The 24,611-nt window shown below is 35.0% G+C and overlaps 1 protein-coding gene across 1 annotated transcript in view; it reads left to right on the forward strand.

The window, feature by feature from the left end:
* LOC146601082 (uncharacterized) overlaps positions 1-13,723 on the forward strand; it is a 50,405-nt gene extending 36,682 nt beyond the window's left edge. The window contains exon 14 of the mRNA XM_085312308.1: positions 13,368-13,723. Coding sequence (XP_085168434.1) covers positions 13,368-13,723 — 356 coding nt within the window. The remainder of the gene's footprint in view (positions 1-13,367) is intronic.
* The last annotated feature ends 10,888 nt before the right edge of the window (positions 13,724-24,611 follow it).

The raw sequence follows: 24,611 nt of genomic DNA on the forward strand, positions 1-24,611 counted from the left end.
TCTTCAAGATGCAGCATCATTGATCATCTGTCCAAGCATTTGGTGGGAACGGGCCAGTGCTGGTCCACCACAGAAGGTGGAATAACCTAAATATTTGCAAAAGCTATATATGAACTACACATGGACTGTACATGTCCAGACTGCAAACTGATCTGCAGCAGATAAGATGTGATACCGTTTTGATGTATTTGGTGGTGAGACAGTCAAGGGCTGTATTAAATCCACTTTACAGAATGAAAACCATTCAACTAGCCAGATCTTTGCTGCAAGTCAGAGGAACATTTTGATCTCTACTGCAGTAATCAATGCACCTAGTGTACAGCAACTGAATATTTTACATAAAGTGAAATGAAATTAAATGAAACAATGACATGAAGTGGAATGAAATGAAATGGTGAAATGAAATGAAATGTAATATATTCAGTTGTATTAAGACATTAGCATCCATTGAGAGGGAACTTCTTTATTAACTTTACTTGTTAGCTATCTTAACCATTTAAACAGTCATCATAYGAAAAGGTTGTACGAATGAACAATGTTTGACATGATCCTTACTATCCTATCTAACCTTTCTGGATTATACCCCTTGAGAGTCTAATGCCAGAACTCATAATTCAGTTTCTTCCCTCATTTAATCCTATGCCTGTGCTAGTTTACTGAAGCAGTTTCATGGCTTAACATGCAATTGTTCAGATTGCTAGCTTTTATATCTTTATCTAATGCTGCAACAAATAGAAAAGAATTCTTTTCTTTATTAGATGATTTTTACTTGCTATTAATGTCAACATTAAGATGGGGATGAAATTTAATTACAAAAATTCACAAAACAGCATTTAAAATAATAGCTCTTAAATACTTTAGGTTCCATTAAATTATCCAGTGTATCATAAAWAAAAAAAAAAAAAAAAARAACAAGAAAACAGTGTCAACTGATCTAAGCTTGATTTGATTTTAGTAAGAATTATTCTATTAAGTAAATGTATACTAACTGAAACTAGCGAATTGACAGTTTGTTTCTGATCTTGGATATTTAAAGAAATTCCTGAAATCAAGATGTAAATATATGTCTGGCTATCAGAAGGACTGAGATAGTCAAGATATATAAATTCTATTAGAATAACTGGAAAACGAAAATCCTACTAATCACACTACTTTCTCCTATCTAATCTTTTCAACAACCTCACTTCTTTCACATCTCACTTTCCCACTTTATTTTTATTTTTGAAATAAAAAGGAAAAAAAGAAAGTTTTTCTCCACTACTAGCTCTCAATCTTTTTAATGTTTTGGAAGAAAATAATACCAAAAATAAAATAAAATAAAATTTTCACTTTAGTCTGAGCAAGATCTGAATCAAGTCTTAAATAGCAAAGCTGAAAAGGGGGTACTTACATCATCCTGCACTGTAAAAATGAACAAGGCACATTAATTTTTGAGGAAATCTGTCAGTTTCTCTCATTTGTAAATCTTCTCCAGGGCTGGCCTTTTAAGGATGATTATGATGCATCACACTGGTATTGGAAATCCGTCGTTATTTTATTTTACTCTTCCCCTAGCACATAGAGACAAAAATGAAAAAAGAAGAAGAAAAGAAAAGTAAGAAAGAATTTAGAGGGTAACCAAAACAAATGCACATATCCTGAAAAAAATAACAATAATTATTTAGAAAACATACATTATTTAGAAACCTTATTTTAAAATGCTTCATTTCTTGTCAGAGAAGAAGCATTTGCTGTAGCAAATTAGTAAATACTCTTTAGTAAAGCTTCCATGTAACATAATTCTCATTTAACAGATATAATCTTTTTACCTKCAAACAGTCAAGTGGGAATATTTACTGCAGTTCATGAAAATAATGAGTTTTTTCTGATTAAATACCAATAAATACCAATAATACCAACTTCTTCATGAAATTCTATTTTAATGTCTGACAAAGATTCATTCCAGCCATAGTAATGAAGTATTTGGTCATGAAGAAAGAAAAAGAAAAAGACCTCCCCCCGAAAAAAGCAGCAGTAAAATGTAAAGTAAAACTCTCATAGTATAGCCATGTGTACTGTCCAATATCTTCAAGGGAAGATAATGGAGTTGAATTAATATGCACTGCAATAATTTTCAGTCTTCTATTCTAAAATACTCTGAAACTTCCCAAGAGTAATGGTTAAAAAGTTTGACTGAATTTATTAATACCTACCAGCTCAAAAAATGCCATTACTAGTACTTATTATATTATCTTTTGATAAGTCTGGAGCATTTCCATCAGTTCTCTTTTATTGCTTATACTTATTTGAGCATTAATAATGTGTCTGAGATGATTCCAAAAAGAAACAAAAATCTTGGATAAATTTTTGTCTGAAAAAGCTTTCACATGACATTTTGTCATGTGTAATAGGCTTGACTCTAATATGAGACACATGGGGCCTATGTTTCAAGTGCCTTAGACATTCCTGCCAAAATTATTCTTGCAAGTGCAATTAATTGAGAAAATCAAAGACATGCCCTGACTCATGGCAGTTATATAAGAAAAGAATCAATCTTGATATATTTCTGCAAAAATAATGATGATACCCTTCTCAGAGGAAAACTCTGAGATCCCCGGTCTAAGGACTGATCTCATTYGCATTTCATAACTGTATAGTAAAGCCGTTGACTTCAGGATAGCATCAAGTACATAGTGTTATATCAGAAATCACAACTCAGCACCACTATGAATCATTTTCTGTGATGGTTTTTACTAGCAGAAATAAAATGGTTCTGCTGTTTGATCATAGCTGAAGTGAAGAAGTATAGGCAGTTTAATCTGCCTTAACATTGGTTTAATACGTTGCTTCATGCAGATTGTGTCATACAAAGTTACTCRGTAAAATGAGAAGCAGTCACAGGTTTTCTGTGCTTATTTTGGCGGATTTCCTGCAACTCCATGTAAAGAGAAATGTTCTTTCCTTGTTCAGGAAGTAACCTGAGCTTTCTAATTCAGGGTAGATTTACAGGAGCACAAATGGAAGTTAGCAGTTTAATGCCCTCTGAATTTGAGTAGAGTGGGGACTGCTTTTCTATGTCTTTGAAAATTACTAATTTTAAAAAGTCACAGAATCTTAGAATCAGTTGGAAGGTTGGAAGGGACCTCYGGAGATCATCTAGTCCAACATCCCCACCCAGCAGGGTCACCTACAGCATGTTAGACAGGGTTGCATCCAGGCGGGCCTTGACTATCTCCAGAGAAGGAGACTCCACCACCTCTCTGGGCAACCTGTGCCAGTGCTCCGTCACTCTCACAGGGAAGAAATTCCCCCTCACGGTCAGGCAGAACTTCCTGTGCTTCAGTTTCTAAAAGGCAAAAAATTCATAAAAGGCAAAATTCCATGTGCACATCCCTTGCTCATTGGTATGAAAGCAGGAAGGGGTATAACTGGAACACAGGATAGAGGCATGATGGCCGGGGATGAAACTTTTGAATATCTAGCCTTGCTGTTTCTGTACATAGTCAACAGAAMAATACCAGAATAATGTTGTATTACCCTGGAACTGTATTTCCATAGATCCAAAATGAGAAAAAATTCAAGATGTTCCCCAAAAATTRATGAATAAGGGATATTTAGTTGCTTGAAGCAAATAGCATGAGTCTTCTTCCGTTTTCACATATACTGGTTTTACCAATCAGAAAAGTAGATCCTATCTCAAACAAGTATGAAGGACAGAAGAAATAGCTCTAACAGTTACAGCAACCAATTTTTCACTATATACAATTTGAAAAAAAAAAAAAGAATTCTCTGTCTTTTCAGAATGGAAGACTACAAGCAAAGGTTTGCAAAACTTATTGATCATTTATAGTTTGAAAGATGAAAGTAGTTGTATGAAGAAAAAAGTTCTGAATCAGAAAAATATCCACTCCCAAACATGTTTGAGTTTTACATCAGTTTAGGCAGATTTAACATTTTAAATTAAATTATACACTAGTCAACCTCACTTTTTGGATAAATGGTTTATTAACTAGACATGCAGAGAGAACACRGGTGAGCATTATTCATTGTCATTATCTTTATTGTTACAGCAGCCAAGTATTAGGTTTCTTACTAGAAAGAAAGATTGAAAGAAGCGGAAGGCTGAGTATGAATTTTACCATCCTCTTTCTGCTCCTTTCCAGTTTCAAGAGGAACAGTGTTTATTGCTCCAGACTACGCTCAGGAGCTGCTGCCGAGCTCTCTAGCACACAAATTCCTAAGATAGTTAACTTGTCTGCATTGATGATGGCTTTCTTCCATAGCTTAGGCTGTGATAAAATTCTGACATTACTATTTTTGATTTTTTCAGATATCACTATCCCAGGGGAAATTTGGTGTACACTATGCAATTACAACATATGAGTGTTTTACAGACATGATTGGGACTTCTTTTCAGTAAAAGGTAGATTACATACAAAATAAAAACACTATTCCTATGTGTAATTCTCAACACTGTCATGTTTTTCAGGTATCCACAGCTCTCYCATTAAACCTCTTCAGGCTCAGAGAGGTGCTTTGTCCCTCATGTGAGATACGTTGCYGAATGAACTTTCCGTTAATATGGAAATCTCCAGATCATTAGACAAATTCATTTTAACTACGCTCATTTAAATAGATGTAAAAAAAAATGGCCTGTTCTTGGAAACGAACACACAATAAGTATTGTCTTAATGGAACCATTCAAATTCTACTTTGAATACGGGTTCCACTTTAACAGCTCTCTGCTGACACACATTGTAAAACCATTCCTTGTTTACGGAGCTAAGTTTCGAAATTTTGTCTTTTCTTATGTGTTTTAATATTATCTTATATATTGTGTGATGGAAAAGATCGTAAGACAAATACATGTTTCGCAGTAGGAATGGAAGCAAGTGACAGCATGACGCAAAGCCAGCTAGATTGACAGAATATATAGGGGGGTTTGAATTTTAACTTAGAGGATTTTTTATAGTCTTATTATTGACTTTTTACCACTGTGCTCATACATTTTGCAAAAGGAAAGGGCAAAACTAAGATTAGCAATGRTATGGGTACCAATACCAGTGTGATCAAATTGTGACTGTCTGAGAACATCCAAGATTTTTGTCTTGGTGCTAAAACTCACATGTATAGGTTTTTCCAGAAAGTCAGGAATAAGTAAAGACTTTGATTTTTCAAACATTAATGGCAAATTTCTAGCAGAGTTTTCTCTCCTTTCCATGTTCTAAAGAAAATGCCTTCACCTGGCAACAGAACTCTGTCCATCTCCAAGTGGGATATATTTCTCTCTGCCTAAAATACATATAACCAAAGCTGAAACGGTCACAATTATTAGTGGAAGTGCATACCTCCGTTTGGATGCTTTTTACTGATACAGGATTCCCTTAAATCTGGCCCCACTTGGCCTAATCTTCACAGAAGAAATGAAAGCCCTCTCCAGCCCTKACTTCCCCTTATCTTCTCTTCCAACTTGTGCACATGCAATACTTGCACCTCTGGCTTTCCAACATCTAGTACARTCTAATGTCACCTTTTTAATTGCACAGAAACAAAACGAATGCCATACTTAAGAGAATGATCATCTTCTGAAAGAAAAAACTTACCTTCTATGCTATTATAAGAAACGAAGGCTTAAAAAAGGGACCCTTTTTATTGACATTTAATTCATTTTGCAATAAAACAGGACAAATTTGTCTTTCCACAGTTGGTTTTATTTTAATTWATTTATTTATTTAATTATTCCTTGTAGACCACAGCTATGTTATAGCAGTGGAAAGTGAACTAACAACARCAGTCAGCTAACTCCTAAACCCTACAATTCTGCTTAGAACAAAGGAAAAGTAGGGCATTGTATAATGAATATTGCTAATTTGATACTGAAACAGAAGAAAATGTTAACCCTATGATATAACCTTGAGCATTTTCTGTGACAAGACCCTATTTTCCRTATATCAGTTTGGTGAGGCCTTGTCCCCCACACTCAACACAGGATAACGCAGAGTAATATGAGTAACAAAGGAAGAACTGGCACAATTCTAGCTCATGACCACAAGAGTCCATATTTTTTAAGATAATTACTTGATAGAGAGGAACAATTCTAGAGAGATTGTGGTTAACAGCACTAGTATTGATTTTGCCAGCCTAGAAAGCAGTCGGAGATCTGCACAGGAAAAGCTTCCTGCTCCTTTTTCCCATCACAGAAACCTGCTCTCACAAGTGCYGGTCATTGCCTCTGCATGCGCTCTGGATAAGTTTTCTTTTATATTCCCAGGAAYATTAAAATTATATTCTTTTCTATCAAGTATAAAAGCATCAATGATACACTGTTGTAGCATGCATTTTGTTGATAGCTGTCTGTCTGTTTTTCTAACTGGGCCTCACGATTTAGTAAACAGAAGTCACTGGTTTCGAATACAAATAAAGCAAATTGCACRTTAACTTTTTTTCTTGTTGTTGCTGCTTAAAGACTTGTTTCAATGCAGTATCCTTAAAAAGTATCCTTTAACAGCGTAATCTAATCTGATTGGTTATGAACCTTGTTTTCTTGTTTATTTGCTTAAATATTCTAGTGCCTGCAGATTCAGACAGTGCATATCTTAACAAAATTACCCAGCYCTAAGTCTATGCTCTTCATTTCCCCACAAAAGCAACAGTTTAGGAGAAGGTTTGCTTTGCTTTACAATTCCTCAGTGGAGTCTTGGCACACGTCCTGCATATTGGTTACTAGGTGATCAGAAAGGAATACACTCACTGCTTATTTAGCATGAAAACTTATTGTTAACTTAGTGGAGTTGCCTACTTTTAATGAATAGGAATTTTTTACCCTGTTGAAACACAAATGAGATTTTGAATTTCTCTCCTCATACAGACTACAAACTATTTTATTTCAAGTAGGAATAGGTAAGTTTAAAGYCTGCTTTAGACTCAGTGTCCCAAGRGACCAGGGATGATGGTGTGTTTACATGGTGGGGGAGCAGGGGTAGTCTGTCTCTAAAGAGTGAGAACTGGCAGGCCTTATCTCTTCAGCTAATAAATAATCACAAGAAATGAAGTTGTGAACAACTAAAAGACATTAGATGACTCCCTTGTGCGCCCAGCAAAGCACTGTATGGTGCTTGCATGCCTCTTGGAAATGGAATAGATCAGCTCTGGCTGGGAAGCTGGAGCTCAATGTCAAAGAAAGTCCTCAGAGTAACTGTTCTGAAATTTAATTCTTTAGAGGAAACTCTGAACTCATCTTTCTTGAGCTGAATCAAATCCGGGTAGACGTAAAGCAGTTACAGATGCTACTGAAACTGACAGCCCTGCGGGGCCTTGGGACTCGGAGTCTGACGGAGAACGCCGGCTGYCTGCTTCCCGGACTGTCTCCACCCCACACTATCAACTTTTCTCCTCTTTTCATTTTTCTTTGTTTTTCTTATCTCTTTTTTAATTTCTGTACATTATTTTACCTTTTTGGAAAATGTCTTAAATAAAAACATTTTCACCTGATTCTAGTATAGTGATTTTTATTTGATTGGCTTATTTCTTGAAATGTGGTTGCTAAAATATTTTACAGATTTATATCTCTACATTAGTAAAGAATAGAACTGTTCTGGTAATCAATGTATCAGATTTTTTTTAATTGAACTTGTTACTTCAGTAATATTTTGTTTCAAATATTAGCTAATCAGATTGAAAGACAAGTGTTTCAAAACTATTCAGACATACATCCTTCCATTAAATCAGGTGACACAAATTTACTGCRGTATAGGAAAGGATTAAAATATTTTGTTTTAAATAACTTCATACTGGATGTTCTTAATAATAYATTTTCTACATGATTTAGTCCTAGTCTTCTTTATTTCTGCTCTTATGACAGCTTTTCATTTCTACTCTAAATCTTTCCTACTCTAGAGGTGGAATGGTCTAAACAGGATATACTAACAAATCCATGTTTTTATGGCAGAAAAAGAGATAAATTATTAAACTTAATTATGATATGAAACTAATATTGATATGAAATAAGTATTGATACCTGGAACTACTCTTACAAGAGAAACCATAGCTTCCTCACCCTATTCAGCACAGCCAAATCTATCACCTCCCACTAAATCTCAAAGTGAACCAGTTTGCAAGCTGAGTCTCCCAGTAATGTCAGGTAACACTACAGGCACGCTTCACTATTTCTGTATCAATACTTAGAATAATAACTGCTCATGTAGAAATGCAATAGAGAATGAATGTCAGACAAGTTATTTTGTATGAATTGTGTACGCATTATACTTGCTTTGCTAAAAATGTAAGCCTGAAATGAGCGGGAATTTTGACCTCACTTTATGCCAATGCTTTTAGGGGCAGTGCTCAAGCTTCCTCTGTTATCTTGTAAGCCAGAAAATGAAATATTGACTGCTCATCTAATATTTAGACCCAAATTCTAAAACCTCATGTGAATGAAATAACAATACTTAACCTTTGCAAAACATACTCTTAAGCACAGCCATATACTGAGAACAGCAAAGTTCTTATTCATTTTCTGCAGAAGATACTCTGAGATGTCATAGATATCTGCTAATAACAACATTTATTGAGCTGAAGTTGTTTTCTAAAATCTATTATTCTTGAAATAATTCTTTAGACATTATTTCTAGTTGCATCTATTCAGCTGGCATCTATAAATACAAATACAGCATACAAATGTATCTTCACTGAAAGCTTTCCCTAGCTAACAGAAAAAATGCACAAATGATAGACAAATGAACATATTTACCTAGCTGTGAGAATGATACTGTAATTTGTCTTTAGCAAAAATAAGTAACTTCTTCTGTCTGTAAATTACGTTTTTTTTAACTCACTTTTGCCATCTTTATCTTGTTTTAAGTAGCTTTGACTGAATCTCCTAGATAGGCAGTTTTATCAAATCAAGGATTTTTTTTTTTTTTTTTTTTTTTTTGCTATCACTTAGGTAATATATAACAATTTGACTAAGTCCATAGTACCATAAAAAAAATATGTATTTCATCCTCATTTGACACGATCTTAAGGACACTAAGGCCTTAGAAAGATGCTGGATTCCTATTTCATTGAAAACAAATCATGGCAAGTTCTGAGGAAGTGGCTTTACCATCTTTTGTGTGATTACTTAAAATGTAAGATTAGAATTGAGATTACTTTTACATTAATCATTTACAGTAGTCATTAATAGACTACTATTTATGCTGCAAAATGTGAGTTCCTATGTACTACATAAAAAATAAACCAGAAAAAAGCATTCTTTAGGAAGAATTTTAATCACCAAATTATTTTTAGATTATAAAACTAAGCTAAAAGTGCAACTAAAATAGTTTTCTTCAGAAAAAAGCTCATTAAACATTATTTTTTTAATCCAAAAATTGAATGCTTCTTGTTTCTCACAAAGATTTCCAGATATATGTGCCTTCAAAAAAATTGGGGCCAAATTTACTAAAATTTATTATTGCAGTAAGACTGAAATTTTAAACTGGTTGGGATTCATTGTTAGTCCAACATTCGGAGAAGTAAATTCTAGCCTACCAAACTCTTGGTATTTAGTCAGTGTAGTCACTATTAAACAGATGAAGATTTTCACATGAGCAAACTGTCTCTCAAACGTCTTTTTTTACCAAGCCCAAAGATCATTACTTCTTCAGCTACCTCCCTGTTTATTTGACAATTGTCTCTTAGAAATCTTTCAGTGTTAAATAGGCCCGAGTTCCTACCAGGTAGGTGTTGTAGAATCTTCAGAAACTTTCATTACATTAAGGCATGAGAAGCTTTGGCTAAGCGCTTACAAAGGAGGAACTGTGAAAGGTACATAGGGTGAATGACTGAACACTTCAAAAATGAAACTTCTCTGTAAGACACAGAAGACTTGCCTAGGCAGCCGACTTGGCCCAATGGTCTCTTCTAGTCACGCGGAAGAAAAGATTAAGCGGGCTGAAATAGTCTTAAAAGTGTATGACATTTTGCACTGCAACTGGAAAGCATCTAGTGTGGCTACTGCAGAACTGTAGCACTCACAAAATGTCCAAAATTCAGAGTATATGAAAAATGTTAAAGCTCCACAAAAATCTGAATGTTTCTCTGTCAATTTTTTGCATGCATAGAAAGAATGTATTATGGCTGTTTCTGCATTTGGCACTAGGCATGCAATTTTAAAACTTATAAATTCATTTAAAGTACATGCAAATTAKACAAAATGTGTGTTCCATTTTACAATTCCAATTTATCTGTGATTCCTGGGTGACCAAAACAGAAGGAAACTGTAGATGGCAGTAAGAATGGATTGGATGTCTCCCTTGCCCTGGAATCATTACTAAGGATTTCTGGGATACCACGTGTACGTCACCTGCGGAAGTTTTTCAGCCTAGGTTTGAGGATTAGGCAATTTTTACTGTCAGACTGGTTAACTGGAAAGGAATAGAGAGAAACAAAAAGCACAGCCAACTAAAATAAAAAAGGAAATATTTTCCCCCGTGAGGCATAGAGCAAGAGAGAAAAAAAAGGAGGGACAGAGGGACAGACAAGGAGACAGAGTGAGAAAGCGAGAGAGGGAGAGAGGAGAGAAGAAGGGAGGGAGAAGGAAATAGGGAGAGGGAAAGGGAGACAGAGAGRGAGAGAGAGAGATTTCCTATTTCAAGTAAATGTATGTGCTAGATTGAAAAATTTGAAATTGGTGATATAAATGAAATCAGAAATTTATATATTTAACCAGTAAATATCTTAATAGATTAAGCAATGTCAAGACAGGGATGTAGCAATCTACTTACCTATAAAGTATCTTATGCAGTAGAGATTAGTATTTCGTGCTGTAACTGCAATTTTAGTAACTAACAACATAACAGGTTAGTTGATGGAGCATTTCAAAAAGTCAAAAAATAATTGAAGAAATAGCTTGTATAAGAACCCTGTATGTATGTTTTGGAGCACACAGAAAAAATGTAATAGGATCTATGTTGAAAGGAAGTTTATTTTTTAAATGCATTTTATAGTACAGAAAGATCAGTTAATATGGAGTTATACTTGATTTATGTTAATAAATGAATGAAGAAGTTAGTTTTTAGTATTTCTTGTGATTTAAAATAATACTTGATTTTAGAGGATTGTAACTGAGCTTTTCTTCAGTTTAAAAATAAATATTAATATTATATAGAAATCAGGTAACATATTTTAATAAATATGATGTCAAGATTATGGTAACTAAATACTAATAAACTTATTTTTCKTTATAGTTCTGAAAGGGACTGTAATTCTTGCTTTACATTTTGTAACCAATAYAGTTCTATGAATTAGTAATGAGAARTATATTGAGAAATCAAGGAAAGATTAAAACAATGTTTGTATCAGATTTCAGGAACAAAATATGCTACCATGACAGTAGAAATCTGTAGTTTCCACCAACCAGCACTAGAAAGAGCTTAACACTTTTGTTTCACAGTTTTTTTATATTCCAGTTCCTCAGTATCACTACACATAATACTACTAATTTACTAAGGAATCAAACTAAGTATAATCTGTAAATTCACTTTGACAGCCTTTCCAAAATTTGCAAACTATATGTATTTTTCAGATTTAATGTCTTCTCTTCAAAAATTCATATGAAACTCCTACTGCTATGAATACGAGCCTACAAGCGTATGCCATGAGGTGGGAGTACAGGTAGGACAATGCATTTCATGCATGGCGTGTGTAGAGAGAGCTTTTTGCCAGCCTTCTGTGTGCAAATGGGTCCAAACTGAAAACAGTACCTACAAACTTTGAATTTCAGGACATCATTGATTTTGGCTCCTAATGTCACAGTCATAAAATATGTACCTGCTGGGGTCTAAAAACAAGAGCTTAACTAATCTGGGATAATTTAGAAAGAAAGCAACTCAGTTTTCTGTGAAACATACTCTCCTTTATTCTATGCTATTATTACTTCTAGCCAGGACCATGAAACTTTTTGTAGTTGTAGGTATCGCCTGTTTCCCAAAGTGCCTTCACCTTTTCTCTTTGCACAATAATATTTGTAAAACAAACTTTTTGACATTAGTAAGYGTCACTTTGAAAGACAATTTCTTCAAGCTCAAGAAGCAGAAGTTATAATACTGTCCCCTTGATCTGTACCAACAGGATTAAAAGGGGGAAAGATTTGCCCAGCTCAAACCTTTCCCAAGCTGTATAATCAGAACCAGCTATTCAGAACCAAACACAGGCTGCATTTCTTCTTCTGGCCTGCAGACAAAACATGTTAGTTTTTGCCACTGTGACTATCATACAGCATTGTGGGCAACTTCTTGACAAAGAAGAGAGAATTTTGTATTTGACTTGTGAAATTGATTAAGGTGATTATTACTTTCTTAAMGGTAATATAAAGATGCATTCGCTACCTTAAAAAACTAACAGTTTGCCTCTTTGGAAATATTAAATAATAAGTAAATGATTTAATAAGTAACAAATATTTATTTATTTAGCAGAAAGATAAAATTAGAAGATATTTACATTATGGAAGAAAAAGTTGCTAAATAAACAGACTTCTTAACRTTCACATTAAAAATATCATTATACTTGGTATGACCATTTTTTTTTTCTGGACTTGAAGCTTTTTTCTCTTTTAGGATCTCTTCATAGTCCCAAGATTGCTATTTCTTCAACCCACTATCTCTTTTGTCTGCTTCTTCAACATAAGTGCTTAAAATTATTTTTTGGCAGATTTTTAAAGATAAKAAAGTATCTAAAATAATTTGTTATTACTAATGCTCATAAAAGAATAGTGGTTTTTTGGAATATATTATCACAGCTGATTGTCCTTTTCTCTTCTGAGCTTTATGTTTGTCCTCTACTTTAGCATACTGGAATATACTAAAACATTAAAATGCTCCCACTGTGCTTTCTTGTGCTTTCTAATAGTGAGGGCAAGAGGACTAGGGGGGAAAATAGAAGAATCAATGACTGAAAAACCATTAAAGAAATGTAAAGAAATTATGAAATGTAAGCATACATGCCCCAAACATGTAACTGACAGTAGAAATGATCTTCTCATTTGTCAGCATAGTTTAATCACCTTAATTTTTTTCAGCATTCACATGGAGTACCAGTAATATCTTGAATGTAGTTCTACATGAACTGTATATGAATGATTTATTTACTCCTTAGAATTTAGCATAGGGAGGAGGYATAAAAAGTGTATGTTAAATATAGACATCACAGATTTTTCAATACACTATCCCTGCAACCTCTTGATAATGCTGAATGGAAAAAAAGCAACAAATTATGAGACTGGTTATTTGAACTCGAGGGATTCTTATAGCAGTTCAAATTAAGAAAAGCAAACCTTCTCATCTGATAGTAGGAGATATAGTGTTCCTAAATATTTTCAGTCGTTAAATCCTTCATTTTTTTGAATATAGGCAAAGCCACTTCTCAGTTTACTGTCAGGAAGATAATGAAAAATCAGGAACAAACCTGCATCACTGCCAGAGCTAAAGATCCTCATGACCACATGATTAATTTGAACTGTGAGGAACTCCTTGTCATTTTGGTTGCACCTTTTTCCAAAGCAGAGGGTACAGATGGCATTTGCTACACATCCAGTGAAGGAGCTTATAGGAGAGAGCTGCCTTCTCCGTCTGAGAGGTCCAGAAATGCTCTCACGGGATCCAAAGCTTCAAAGCAAGCTTGTTCTTCTAGTAGACAAAAACACGTGGAGTTTTCGGCCTCCCTTGACGGCAGCTTTCTCAGGGCATTTCTTGCAATCATCTTGTGAAGATTACAGCCTTCTCTATATTTCTCATTGAAAGTCATAGTTCACCCATTTTCAGGCCGTGAAAAAGTATAAAAATCTAGTCTGCCCACAAAGCTTTCTCCTTCTCTACTTAACTGTGTGAATGCCTCTCAGAACTACCACCAGCATAAATCCCAGCCTTATTTGAAATATGTCTCTGTATTTTTTTCTTAATCGTGTTATGGTTATACGAGGGTCTTCTCTGAGTTGAGACCAGCTTCTGAAAAGCAGCTGAGGGGTTGGACCTGGAGGGGCYTTCATCCTTTTGTTACATCTTTTCTTCCTTTTGATAGCAACAAGGATGTCTGCAAATGCAAGCAGTCCTTGTCATCTCATAACTGCTCAAAAGAGAAATGAACATTTCCATAGGTAGATTCTGAAAGAAAAAAGGATTCAACACAATGTGTTTAATGGCACCTACAAACTAGTTAAGAAGAATGCATATTTCAATGACAAGTAAAAGRAAAATCTAACTACTGCTAGTATAAATTATAATTCTTCTTATAGGTCATGCTTGTTAAAATTTATCCTGTATTAAGAGAGGGTGAGAAATCCACTGCATGAAGTCCTTAAAATCTCTTCTAATTTCTATATTGCTGTGAAACTGAAAATATGATCTTTTATTTCAGTCTTAAATAAAATATAGCTAGTTTTATGATTTTTATATTATTTTCTGACTACAGAAACAATCAAATAAGCTGTTAAAAAGGAAGGATAGTATTGCATATAAATAAAAACCTCTCAGTTTTGGAAGAGGAAAGGCAGCAGAATTAAAGTACTGCAGATTCAAACTAAGAGCTGAACTAGGAGATGCTATCTGTCCTTTTMATTTCTACAAAATGAACAGCTGCAATATTATGCACCAAAGCAGAGAAAATAGATCCTCAGTAAGTAACACATTTATAAAAATCCTCAGCTAGCCTCACATTTAAAGATGTTGATGATAACACTTCATATTCRCAGAATAAGAAACAATTAGTTTAAATATTTTTCTATTGTATAATTCTCAAATATGTTACACATCCATTTCTATAGAWAGTTATCTCCTATAGGCAGTTAGTCACATATTCTTCACTTTTYCTCTTGTTTATTTTTAAATTAAATAAATTATTCTTCCATTCACTACTGCTGAATTTGCTTTTCTTTACCGTCACACTATTTTGCTTTTTCATCATGTGCTTATTGAAAMTATAGGCAGTATATGCTAGATATATAGTCTTTTGTTGTTAATAAAAAGCAGTTTAGTAAGAAAACCATAGACTTTTTTAAAAAGCATGCCACTATAAACTTAACTTATAGTAACATATAACAAACAAAAGCATATTAACTCTTCTTTTCTAAATGAATTAATTATTTTTTGTCCAAATATTTCTTAATTTGTATACTATTCACACAGCATAAAATTWTATAACTATACAGTACTGAAGAAATATGATCAATTGTTTATCCAGTAAGAAAAAAAGATATTAAAAACAAATACTTGGATAATTATAAAAAATTATGCATATATACACAATACTTTACATGAACACTTTACATTTTTTCTTATCTAGTCTAATTTCTGAATAAATTCAGTATTTTRAGTATAAACTGTATTCTCATTTTTTATACCTTCTTTTATAGAGAGCAAATGATCATAAGAGTCACTCCTGATACTGTTCTGCTCCTTTAATGATGTAGAATCTATTTTCACAACAATTCCTTTTCAGAATTTGACTGCAGAAGGGGTGTTGGCTCATTATATTAATGGAAATCAGTACTACCTTGATATTTCCAGMCAGCTCCCTTTTAGCTCCTGCAGCTGTTTGAGGCTACAATGAAAAACTTTCGAACATTCCTGCTCCCAAATTTTAGGGGAGGAGAAAAAGGGAGGAGCTGGTGATGCCACAGAAGACATAGAAGACAGCAGYAAATTACAGAGGATGCAGACTCTTAGCTCTTAACTGCTGCTGAAGTATAAACGAGTGCTCCTCACAGGAGTCACATTGGCTGGATAAATGCATGTTGTCACACGGGTCACTGGGCTTTGATTTCCTTGCTAAATTCTGTTCCTGTCTCATCATTTCGTTACATCGTCGGCTCAGTTCTGTTTTAGGCAGACTCTCTCACCACACGCACCGCTGCTGTACAGTGACTTCTCATCATGCACTAAATGGAAAGTGATTAGTGTCTGTCCTGCGTGCTTCATTTCTTTTTTGTATCCTTTTTTTCTTTTTTTTTCTTCTAAGGAGCAATGAGTGAGTTTTGCCTGCATCAAACTTAGCCCCCTTTCTCCTCTCTCCCCATATCTTGTTCATTATTATTCATTCATTCACTCATCATTCATTAGCAAATTAATTATATTTCTGTGATAGTTAGATGAGAACTTCCAGTAATTCTAGAAATTGCAGAATGATCGGTGCAACATCCTGACTCTRTAATTAAAGCTCAGAGTAAAAGCAACTTTTATACATAACATGGAAACAAAAACCATACYGGATACACTAGAAACATTATGGTATAAAGGTGTAAAACCTTGTTGCTTTTCTTTACAAAATGTCAGTATCATCTTAGTGAGGGACCACAGCAGCTGAGCTACCAACATTTTGGGACATAACACTGAAGCTGGGAGAATTTTTTCTCCCTTTATGAAAGGCATTCAGTATGAGTATTCCCTGAGTGGTGACAGCCATGTTCAGCTCCACTRCAACTCCATTGGATGCTTGTCTAACCAATATACTGCTTTACTGCCTTGCAAAAATTTTTTTAGAGTAGAGATCCGTATTAAATTCACCTTCCACGAAAGCAAAGATAAAAATATAGGCTAACATACTACCCTGCTTAGATTGCTCCTTTTTTTCTCTGTCTTTAAAGAATATTAATTTTCAAGAATCCCTATTTTAAATACTTAACACACACTGTAATGGCATAGACCATACACAAAAAAAGGGCATGCCAAAAGGGCCACGAAGACATGTATTCCCTGCAGCAACAGAATCATAAATTAAGTATATGAGCTAATGTCAAAGGCCAAGAAACACAGAAGGCAGGAGAATCATTTAACTGAAAGTGTCTGAACAGTCCCTGGATCTACATACAGCTCTGCCTGAATGGACATTTTAACCTCCTAGCACTGAATTTGGGAGCTTTCTAAAACTAGAAATAAGTAAGTTTTGGATTGTAGTTAATTTTTACAGCAGAATGAGTATAAAACCAAAAAGCCTTTCATGCTATAAGGTGCATTTCAGACACCAGATTAAACTATTGCCTATTCCAGCTGGGAACGTCCCATGTGCATCCAGCCACAGTAATATGCACATTTGGAAAGACTATGGCTCCCTCTGATGTTGGTTTTTTTGAACTTCATTGRGAAATTTTATGTTCAAATTTTAATCACTTGCATTTCAAACTAAGCTCACTCATACAGTGCCTGTTAGCACATGTTCCTCTAAGCACCGAAACATCCTTTTTAAAAAAGCAAGAATGACATTTCAGTCCACCTCGATCCTCCATTTACGGTAAAAGTCTTTGAAGGATGATGCTCCTTTGATCCAAAAAAGATAGTTCTGTTCAGGCTATTTAATTTGAAGAAATCTTTTACAGATTTGAAAGTTCTMTTAGGAATGGAGTGCCACCAGGGGCACATATATTTATAGCCATTATATATAAAACATTCTTGTACTCGCAGTTTTCAGGAAGAGGAGAAGCTCATGATGCCAAAGAATCCAGCACTAAATTACAGAGGAAAGAGGCTGTAATTCACATAGCTGCATGTAAAATATCACTGTGTTTTCTGAAAAGGGCTTCCAAGCATAGTCTAGACTGCCACAGACAATCCAAAGAGTACCCTTGAAGGAGCCACTCTGTATAGCAAATGCATGTCTTGACAGGAGGACTCTAGACTCTCCTATTTTACATCCTTCATTTGATTTTACTTGTGCAGATGTTCATGAATAAGTCTTCCAGGAAAAAATCCCTGCTGGGTCAATAAGAGCAAATTTTGACCAGATTTCAGGAAGATCTGTCCATCATTCTTGTAATCTTCCAAATCTTTTCCTCCTAGCCAAAGCATAGACAAAAGCCAAGTTGTGTCTATTGAATGAGTGCATTCAAAAGATATCTGAGAYCGTATTATTGGGACAGTGTTCACTGGAACACTAGAAAAATAAGCAAAGTTGTTTCAGTCATCATTTTTGATCAGTTCTGTCACAATGTGTTACTAGTGCAAAGACAAGGTTTGGGGATAATAACAACCAAAGAGTATTAACAGCTTTACCTGCAATTATGTGTCATTTCCCCTTTATAGAATGAGCCATTCTTTCTACTTCGTTCTTGCTAATGGCAGAATCTGGCATCATTTAGCTGTGTTTTCATAGTGAAGCTGTGGCTAACCATTATTTCCAGATCTCCTAACATCTGGCCATTTCATTCCCACTTTGCACACATATAGTGGTTGGCAGTTCAGATAAGTTTAAAGCTTCTCCAGTATTACATTAATGTTAAGCAAACCGCACTCTGCCGTGTTCTCAGTGTGCTCTCTATGTACTATTTGTACAAGTTATCTTTTCTCCAACCACTCTACTTACTCATTGAAAAATGACGGAGGAGATCATTTCAATACAGGCATTCCAGACTAATGGGAATATCAAGGTTGTCCAAGCATTTTTACTACAAAGGGAATTGTATTATTCAATTCCAGTGGAAAAAAAAAAACTTCTAAGTCATGTGCATGTAATATATATTTACAATATTTTGTTAACAAGACGAGCGTTCAGAAAAGCAAAAATAAATGTTGCTTAAGACTGTTCTGTATCTTCAACATTAATTTCAAACTGAAAGTTATGAAGTTCATATCTAGCAAAACTTTCGAATCTTCAGCTTCCACCACTATCCCCAATACTCATTATATTTATACCAGTCCATTCTTTACAAGTGATAACATTGGACTGCACYTTTACCCATAACAAAAAATGACCAGGAGTAAGGGAATAATCGCTAGACSTCTGATATAAAGCCACTGAAATCTCATGACATATACAACAGTATACCTAAGCTATTATTTCACCAAGGTTTGTAGAGTCACAATGCACTAGTATCAGCATTTGCAAATTACTTTCCCAAATATAATTCACCAGTAACAAAGGAACAACAATCTGCCTAGTACCAGCTTCTGATTTTTTATTTATTTCTCAGTCTATAGAAATCACTTCCATAGAACAAAAATTCTATAAATCCTTCATTTAACTCCAGAAAATCTTACTGAATTCTCTTAGGGGTGCGGATTTCACTTGTCTCATACCTGTTCTGCAATAAAAACAGACAATAAGAAGATTACTCAAATGAAGACTGTATTAAATGTTTTATCTGTATACTTACATGCCCGTACCATCTCTAATGGAGACAAACCTATTAAAGACCAGTCTGAGAAATGAAGTGGTACAGGCTTGGGTGGCACAAATGAGCAGAAACACACAGATAAATTTGCTGTGATTGTACAAGCAGCTTCCAGCCTTTGGAGACATCAGAGTTGAGCTTCAGAACTTCTTTTTATTTGATCTATCTTTTGAGCATTTAGGATTTTTTAACTTTGTTGTTTTATTTCATTGACTGAGTTGGTTTGTGGTTTTCTTTGGTAGACGTACAGAGTTTTGATCTTTAGCTTCTCAAAGTGACTGCTAATGAAACAATACTCCCCACACAACTCCAGGGAAAAGCTTGATTGCTCAGGATCTGCACCTCAGGGGAAACGAGATAGCTGGAGAGTACCAATACCTCTTCGTTTTGCCCACAATGCAGAGGGTAGGACAGTACCAAAACTGTGGCTGGGTGGAAAGGCGGCAAGGTACAASCATGAAGTGAACACCTGGTTGAGATGTGTGCAGCCTAAAGGCAATCTCAAATGCTACACGGTCCTCTGTAGTTGTGAGTATATTGGAAAAACCCTCTAGTAAAAAAGTCTACTAGCAGATATTTGAGAGCGGAAAAAAACTAACACAAGGGCCTTAAATTGGATCAATAGTACCAGGGCAGGAATGTGACCAACTTTGGGTCATAATTTGATGTAATTATGACAATATTTGACTATTATTTTTGAGGTACTTGTACTGGTCAAAACTCACATAGAGTTTAATGGCATTTTTGCAGTGATCTGCTTCAAGATCTTTTACACAGACACAGAAAAAGAAACATTTCTAGATAGCTGCATTTAATGCTTTTTCCCTCATGTAATCTCAGAGTATATCGAAATAGAATTACCTTTGTTGACTCAATTTAGTAAAAACCAGCCATGAGTCAAAGATTGAACAGTTTTTCGGTACACCACAAGGAGGCGCAATTGATCTTTTCAAGCAACTAAYTTGTTTTTTTTCTTTTCTTTTTGGCCTGCCACACTTTTATGCTAATTGTGCTGTGAATTTTGATGGTTTTTGACATTTCCTTTTTGGAGTTAGATTAAAAAAGAAAGTAGTAAACTTTCCATTTCTTTGGCTCCTTGCTAATGTAACTGACCTCCTCTCTAAACAGCATAGCTATGGGGTTTTTTTCGTATCTGTGTTTTTTCTCATTGATATTTCATTTCCCATGTGCTGCTGATGCTGATGTAGGAAAAAAAGAAGGGCCATGAGAAAGTCCCCAAATTATCATCGTGATAGTGAGATTTATTTACTTGTAGAAAATACCTTAAAATGTAGACGTCCCAATATTTTGAGTAAAGATAGATAAATAGATAGGTAAATAGACAGATAGATAAGCAAACTAATAAAGGATGAAATACATAAAACCGTTCTACACTATAAGGAGGTAGTACTAGTTCAGTATAAAGAATATGTCTAGCTGTCAATTCTGTTCAAGTTTTGACAAAAAATGCATTAAATATTTTGCATCAGATGTCATTCATCTTGCTCTTTGATATGGTAGATAAAGAATATTTGTAATTTCACCTTGGTGTTGTTCACCAATTGCTTTACASAAGTACAATCAACCATTCTGGCTTAACAAGACTAAATGGTGTTTATATATCAAAAGGTTGTTGTTAACCTAGGCTACTACTAGGCAAAACTAGTAGTATTTATATCTCACTGTGTTTCAGCGATTCCAGGTTACATATCACTGTATTTCTACAATGTGCCTTCTGTGGTAAGAATAAAGTAAATTTCCTTTCTTTGCTGATTTTTATCTAACATTCAAGATTTTGTGAATATGGAAAATACGAGGCCAGAATATGATGTCCTGAAATATCTGTTGCTAATATCAGTATTGAGGAAGTGTTGATGACAAGTAGATAAAATACTTTTTAGATGAGGTTGTGCTGTTATTAACAGATGCCTTTTCATATAGATGCACAGTGGTCATTTCTTAATCAGATTCCCTTGAGATGACTTCCAAGAATCTCCAGAATCTCCTGCAAAACTATTTCCCCTTCAAATCTGAACAACTATCTAGTTCTTAGAATTCAACATTTTTATATTGTTCTTGTTTTCCTTTGGGTGGAAAACCTGAAAACAGAAGCAGCAATTTCTTCAAAGCCATTGAGAATATCTACAAAAGTTGCCTATATGTGCTGTCTCCTTTAGCATTTAAGTAAATAATTGTTCATTTTCTCACAATTCCTTGCTTCTTTTGGTCAGCATTTTGTCCTGAATCTCTTTCTTAGCTCTTTCTTTGAAAGATTTACCAATAAGGCCAATTTGGCTGAGATGGGAATACTTTTCCCACAAAGGTCCATTGAGCAGTACCTTTGCTATTGCATTTACGCATGAGTGTTTAGGCCACATCACTCAGTTTCCACTCTCGCCTAGCCACATGTTTTAATTGTAGTGGCTTTTATTGTTTCAGTTATCTGTTCTCACAACTGAGCTTTATTGTTTCTTCTGTTTACTCTGTGTGATAAATCATGATTAAATGCCCTGTGACTTTTCACTCACTCTCTCTATACAATAAAGTTATATTCCCTTTTGTTTCCTACATCTGTCATAATTTGCTTATTCCGCACCAGCCTCAGTTTAATAGAATCTGCCAACTCATTCTCTCCTGGCAGGGAAAAATTTATGACATTTGGTTGAGTTTAAGTTATCTTGATGTATTAAAAACTATATTCCAAATGCTATGAGTACATAAAACTTTTTTTTTTTTCCCTGAAGGCTTTCAGAAGATAAAATAGATTGGACTCATAGAAATGAAAATACATTATTTTATGATTTTTTTCTTTTAATTTCAGTTTATGTATGTATTCTTCTGTTTCTTCAGAAGCTAATTTAAAACTTTTCTTTTGACAGACTATGTTAAAATAAGTAAACAAAAAAAAACTTTAAGAAAAGCTCTTTTCATTTTCTTACTCTCAAAGTAGCATAATATATTTAGAATGTGTGCTGAAAGAAAGAATGAATGAATGAATGCTTATTTACATTTTCAAGAAGGTGATGAACATATCAAAATATTCATCGTTTGTCTGGTAAAGACAGGACAAGATCTGAACTCCTAACTCATTGTAGATACAGCATGTTGCTCCCTCTCACTCCATGAAAAATACCATTCTACAGATATCTGTATGGACATTACCTATTTATCTTTATATCTAAATAGTAATACTGGACTTGTCTTCATTCTCTGCTCTTGTACACAACTTTGCTCTGATGAATCCATCTTAAAAGTCCATGTAAGCCGTTGACTTTCCTCCAACACTGACAACCATTAATAACAGCTGCAGTGATAATTTTGCAGAGAAAGGCCACCTAAACAGCTCTGTGCTAGCATGAATTTGCTAACTCAAATGAAAATAGTGTGTTCTGAAGAGCTAAAGATGACTTTGTGAACTTACATAAAAATGAAACTTACATAAAAATGAAAACTGAAAGCATTTCATTGAGTGAGATGTGTGTATTACATCTGGTAGACTAAAATTCCTGAAGGATGGTATTCCTAGCCATCCCAGTGATACGTGTTCCAGCACAGAGCTGGGAGTTGCAATCACCAGCAGTGGTGTGCCTTCTGCTGCTAGTGGCTCCCATCATTGCTGATGCTGACATTCAGCAAAAGGGCTTGGGAACTAACTGGTAGTTTTAATTATTGAATAGTCTTTGTGTCTCACACAGTCTCACGATCATTTTTGAGTCTGTTCAAATATGGGCTAAGTTTTGCTGGCTTCTCACTGAAGGTTAAATGAGTGAATGACAGTTAGTTCATTAAAAGACTACTGACAGTGAGAAACCAGACAGTTTAATCATTTCATTAACAATCTTCAAGGTTAAATATTTGTAAGGCGAGAGTTTAATATTCTGAAATAAGTATTYCAAAATCATATGAGAAAGATGTGTAGAGAAATGCATGTATGGTGAGGCAAAAAACATCTAGAGTTCATACTAAAGGAAGCTGAAAATGTCAGTGGTTCAGAAATAATTTCTTTAGGTACATTTACACTACCTAATYTACTAGGAGAATCAGATCTACTGCACTTGTTAGTTGCTTCTAGCCTCTCTTTTGAAGCAAGCCAGCAAACTTCCTCTGACATAAAATCCAGACGGGATCAGGAATATATCTCTTCAGGAAAAATCTTTATAAAAATTCTGAAAAAAAACCTACCTTCAGTAGTATTCCAGTGGGCTTCATTCCTTCTTAACATCTTTCCTGCCACAGATGCTTCTGAAGAACTGAAAAACAGCTTCACATTATTTCATGAAATTATGGACTGAGACCACATACACATAAAACTGCACCCTAAGGGCATGGGGGAGACACTCAGTGCTACACAGTGTGAACTGAGCTGCTCTGCACTTCAAAGACTACTCTTAAGTAGTGGGGTCAGAAACCACTCCATATCATTTAAGCCTGGGAGCCAAGGGAACGGCTTCTCCATAGTAGGTGGCTTTAGAAATGGTGACATAGCCTGGTGATATAAAAAAACAAAGTTTGGAGTTTAGTAGGCTGTACCATTCAGAAACAAACTGTGAATCATTCCACTCTGTGCTCAGTCAGAATAAGCTGTAGGGTAGGAACGATATACGGTGGGGAAAATAGAGGAAGGAGGAATTACCCCATGCTGTAGAAGTTCRAAGAAATACTGAGCCCTCTTCCTGAAGTCTTGGGCTGAAATCTCAAGGGCCAGGACCTTCAAAAAGCCTCATTTAGTGCCTTGTTTTTATASGGGTTTTGGAGGTACAGTTCATGGAAGTCTGAACTTTCCTGCAGGCCATCAGTCAGGAGTCCAGGAGGGTTTTTTTCTTGTATTTTCTCCTAGATAAAACAGCATTTTGGTTGACATTCTTTTTATTTTTGCAAAAAAAGTTCTGATTAGACCACTGCAGCATGTGTGGAGAGTTCTCCAGGAGGAATTCTGCCTCAGACTAATTTTCCCCACAATCTAGAAATGTAGCTCTTGTGCTTCAAAAGGTATAAATATACCTCTTCCTGAGCCAGTTCCTTGCTCATTGTGACCCATTAGCTCCTTACTRTGTACCTTAAAACATTCCCATACTGTACTGAAAATACATACTGGAAGTGTAAGCAGATATGTGCAGATAAACTTTTGCTAGTTCTGCAGTCATGCTGGCAAAAGCTCACGTGCTTGTGGTGTCACCTAGCCTCTCCTGCAGTCTCATCCTCACTGGTTGCCTTCCAAGATGTATTCTGACCTCATTCAAATATGCTGAGCCATACTGTAAGTATTCCTAAGTAAAGTAAAATAGAGAGCATTTTGCCCTTATATTTTGGTTACTCTTAGCAACTATGCAAGAAAGAAAGAAAGAGATTCCTTATATCACACTTTTCGTCATTCCTGGAGGAACGACAGCTAGACAGGTACYCAGGGAAGAAATATTACGGCAGCCAATTTCTTCCCTTTGAAACCTTCCATTCAAGGTCTCGTTATCCCTGAGGCTGCTCAGGTTTTGCGATCTTG

This window comes from Rhea americana, unplaced genomic scaffold, assembly GCF_003343005.1.
Source record: "Rhea americana isolate MKP2758 unplaced genomic scaffold, rheAme1 scaffold_11, whole genome shotgun sequence".
Classification (NCBI taxonomy): Eukaryota; Metazoa; Chordata; class Aves; order Rheiformes; family Rheidae; genus Rhea; species Rhea americana.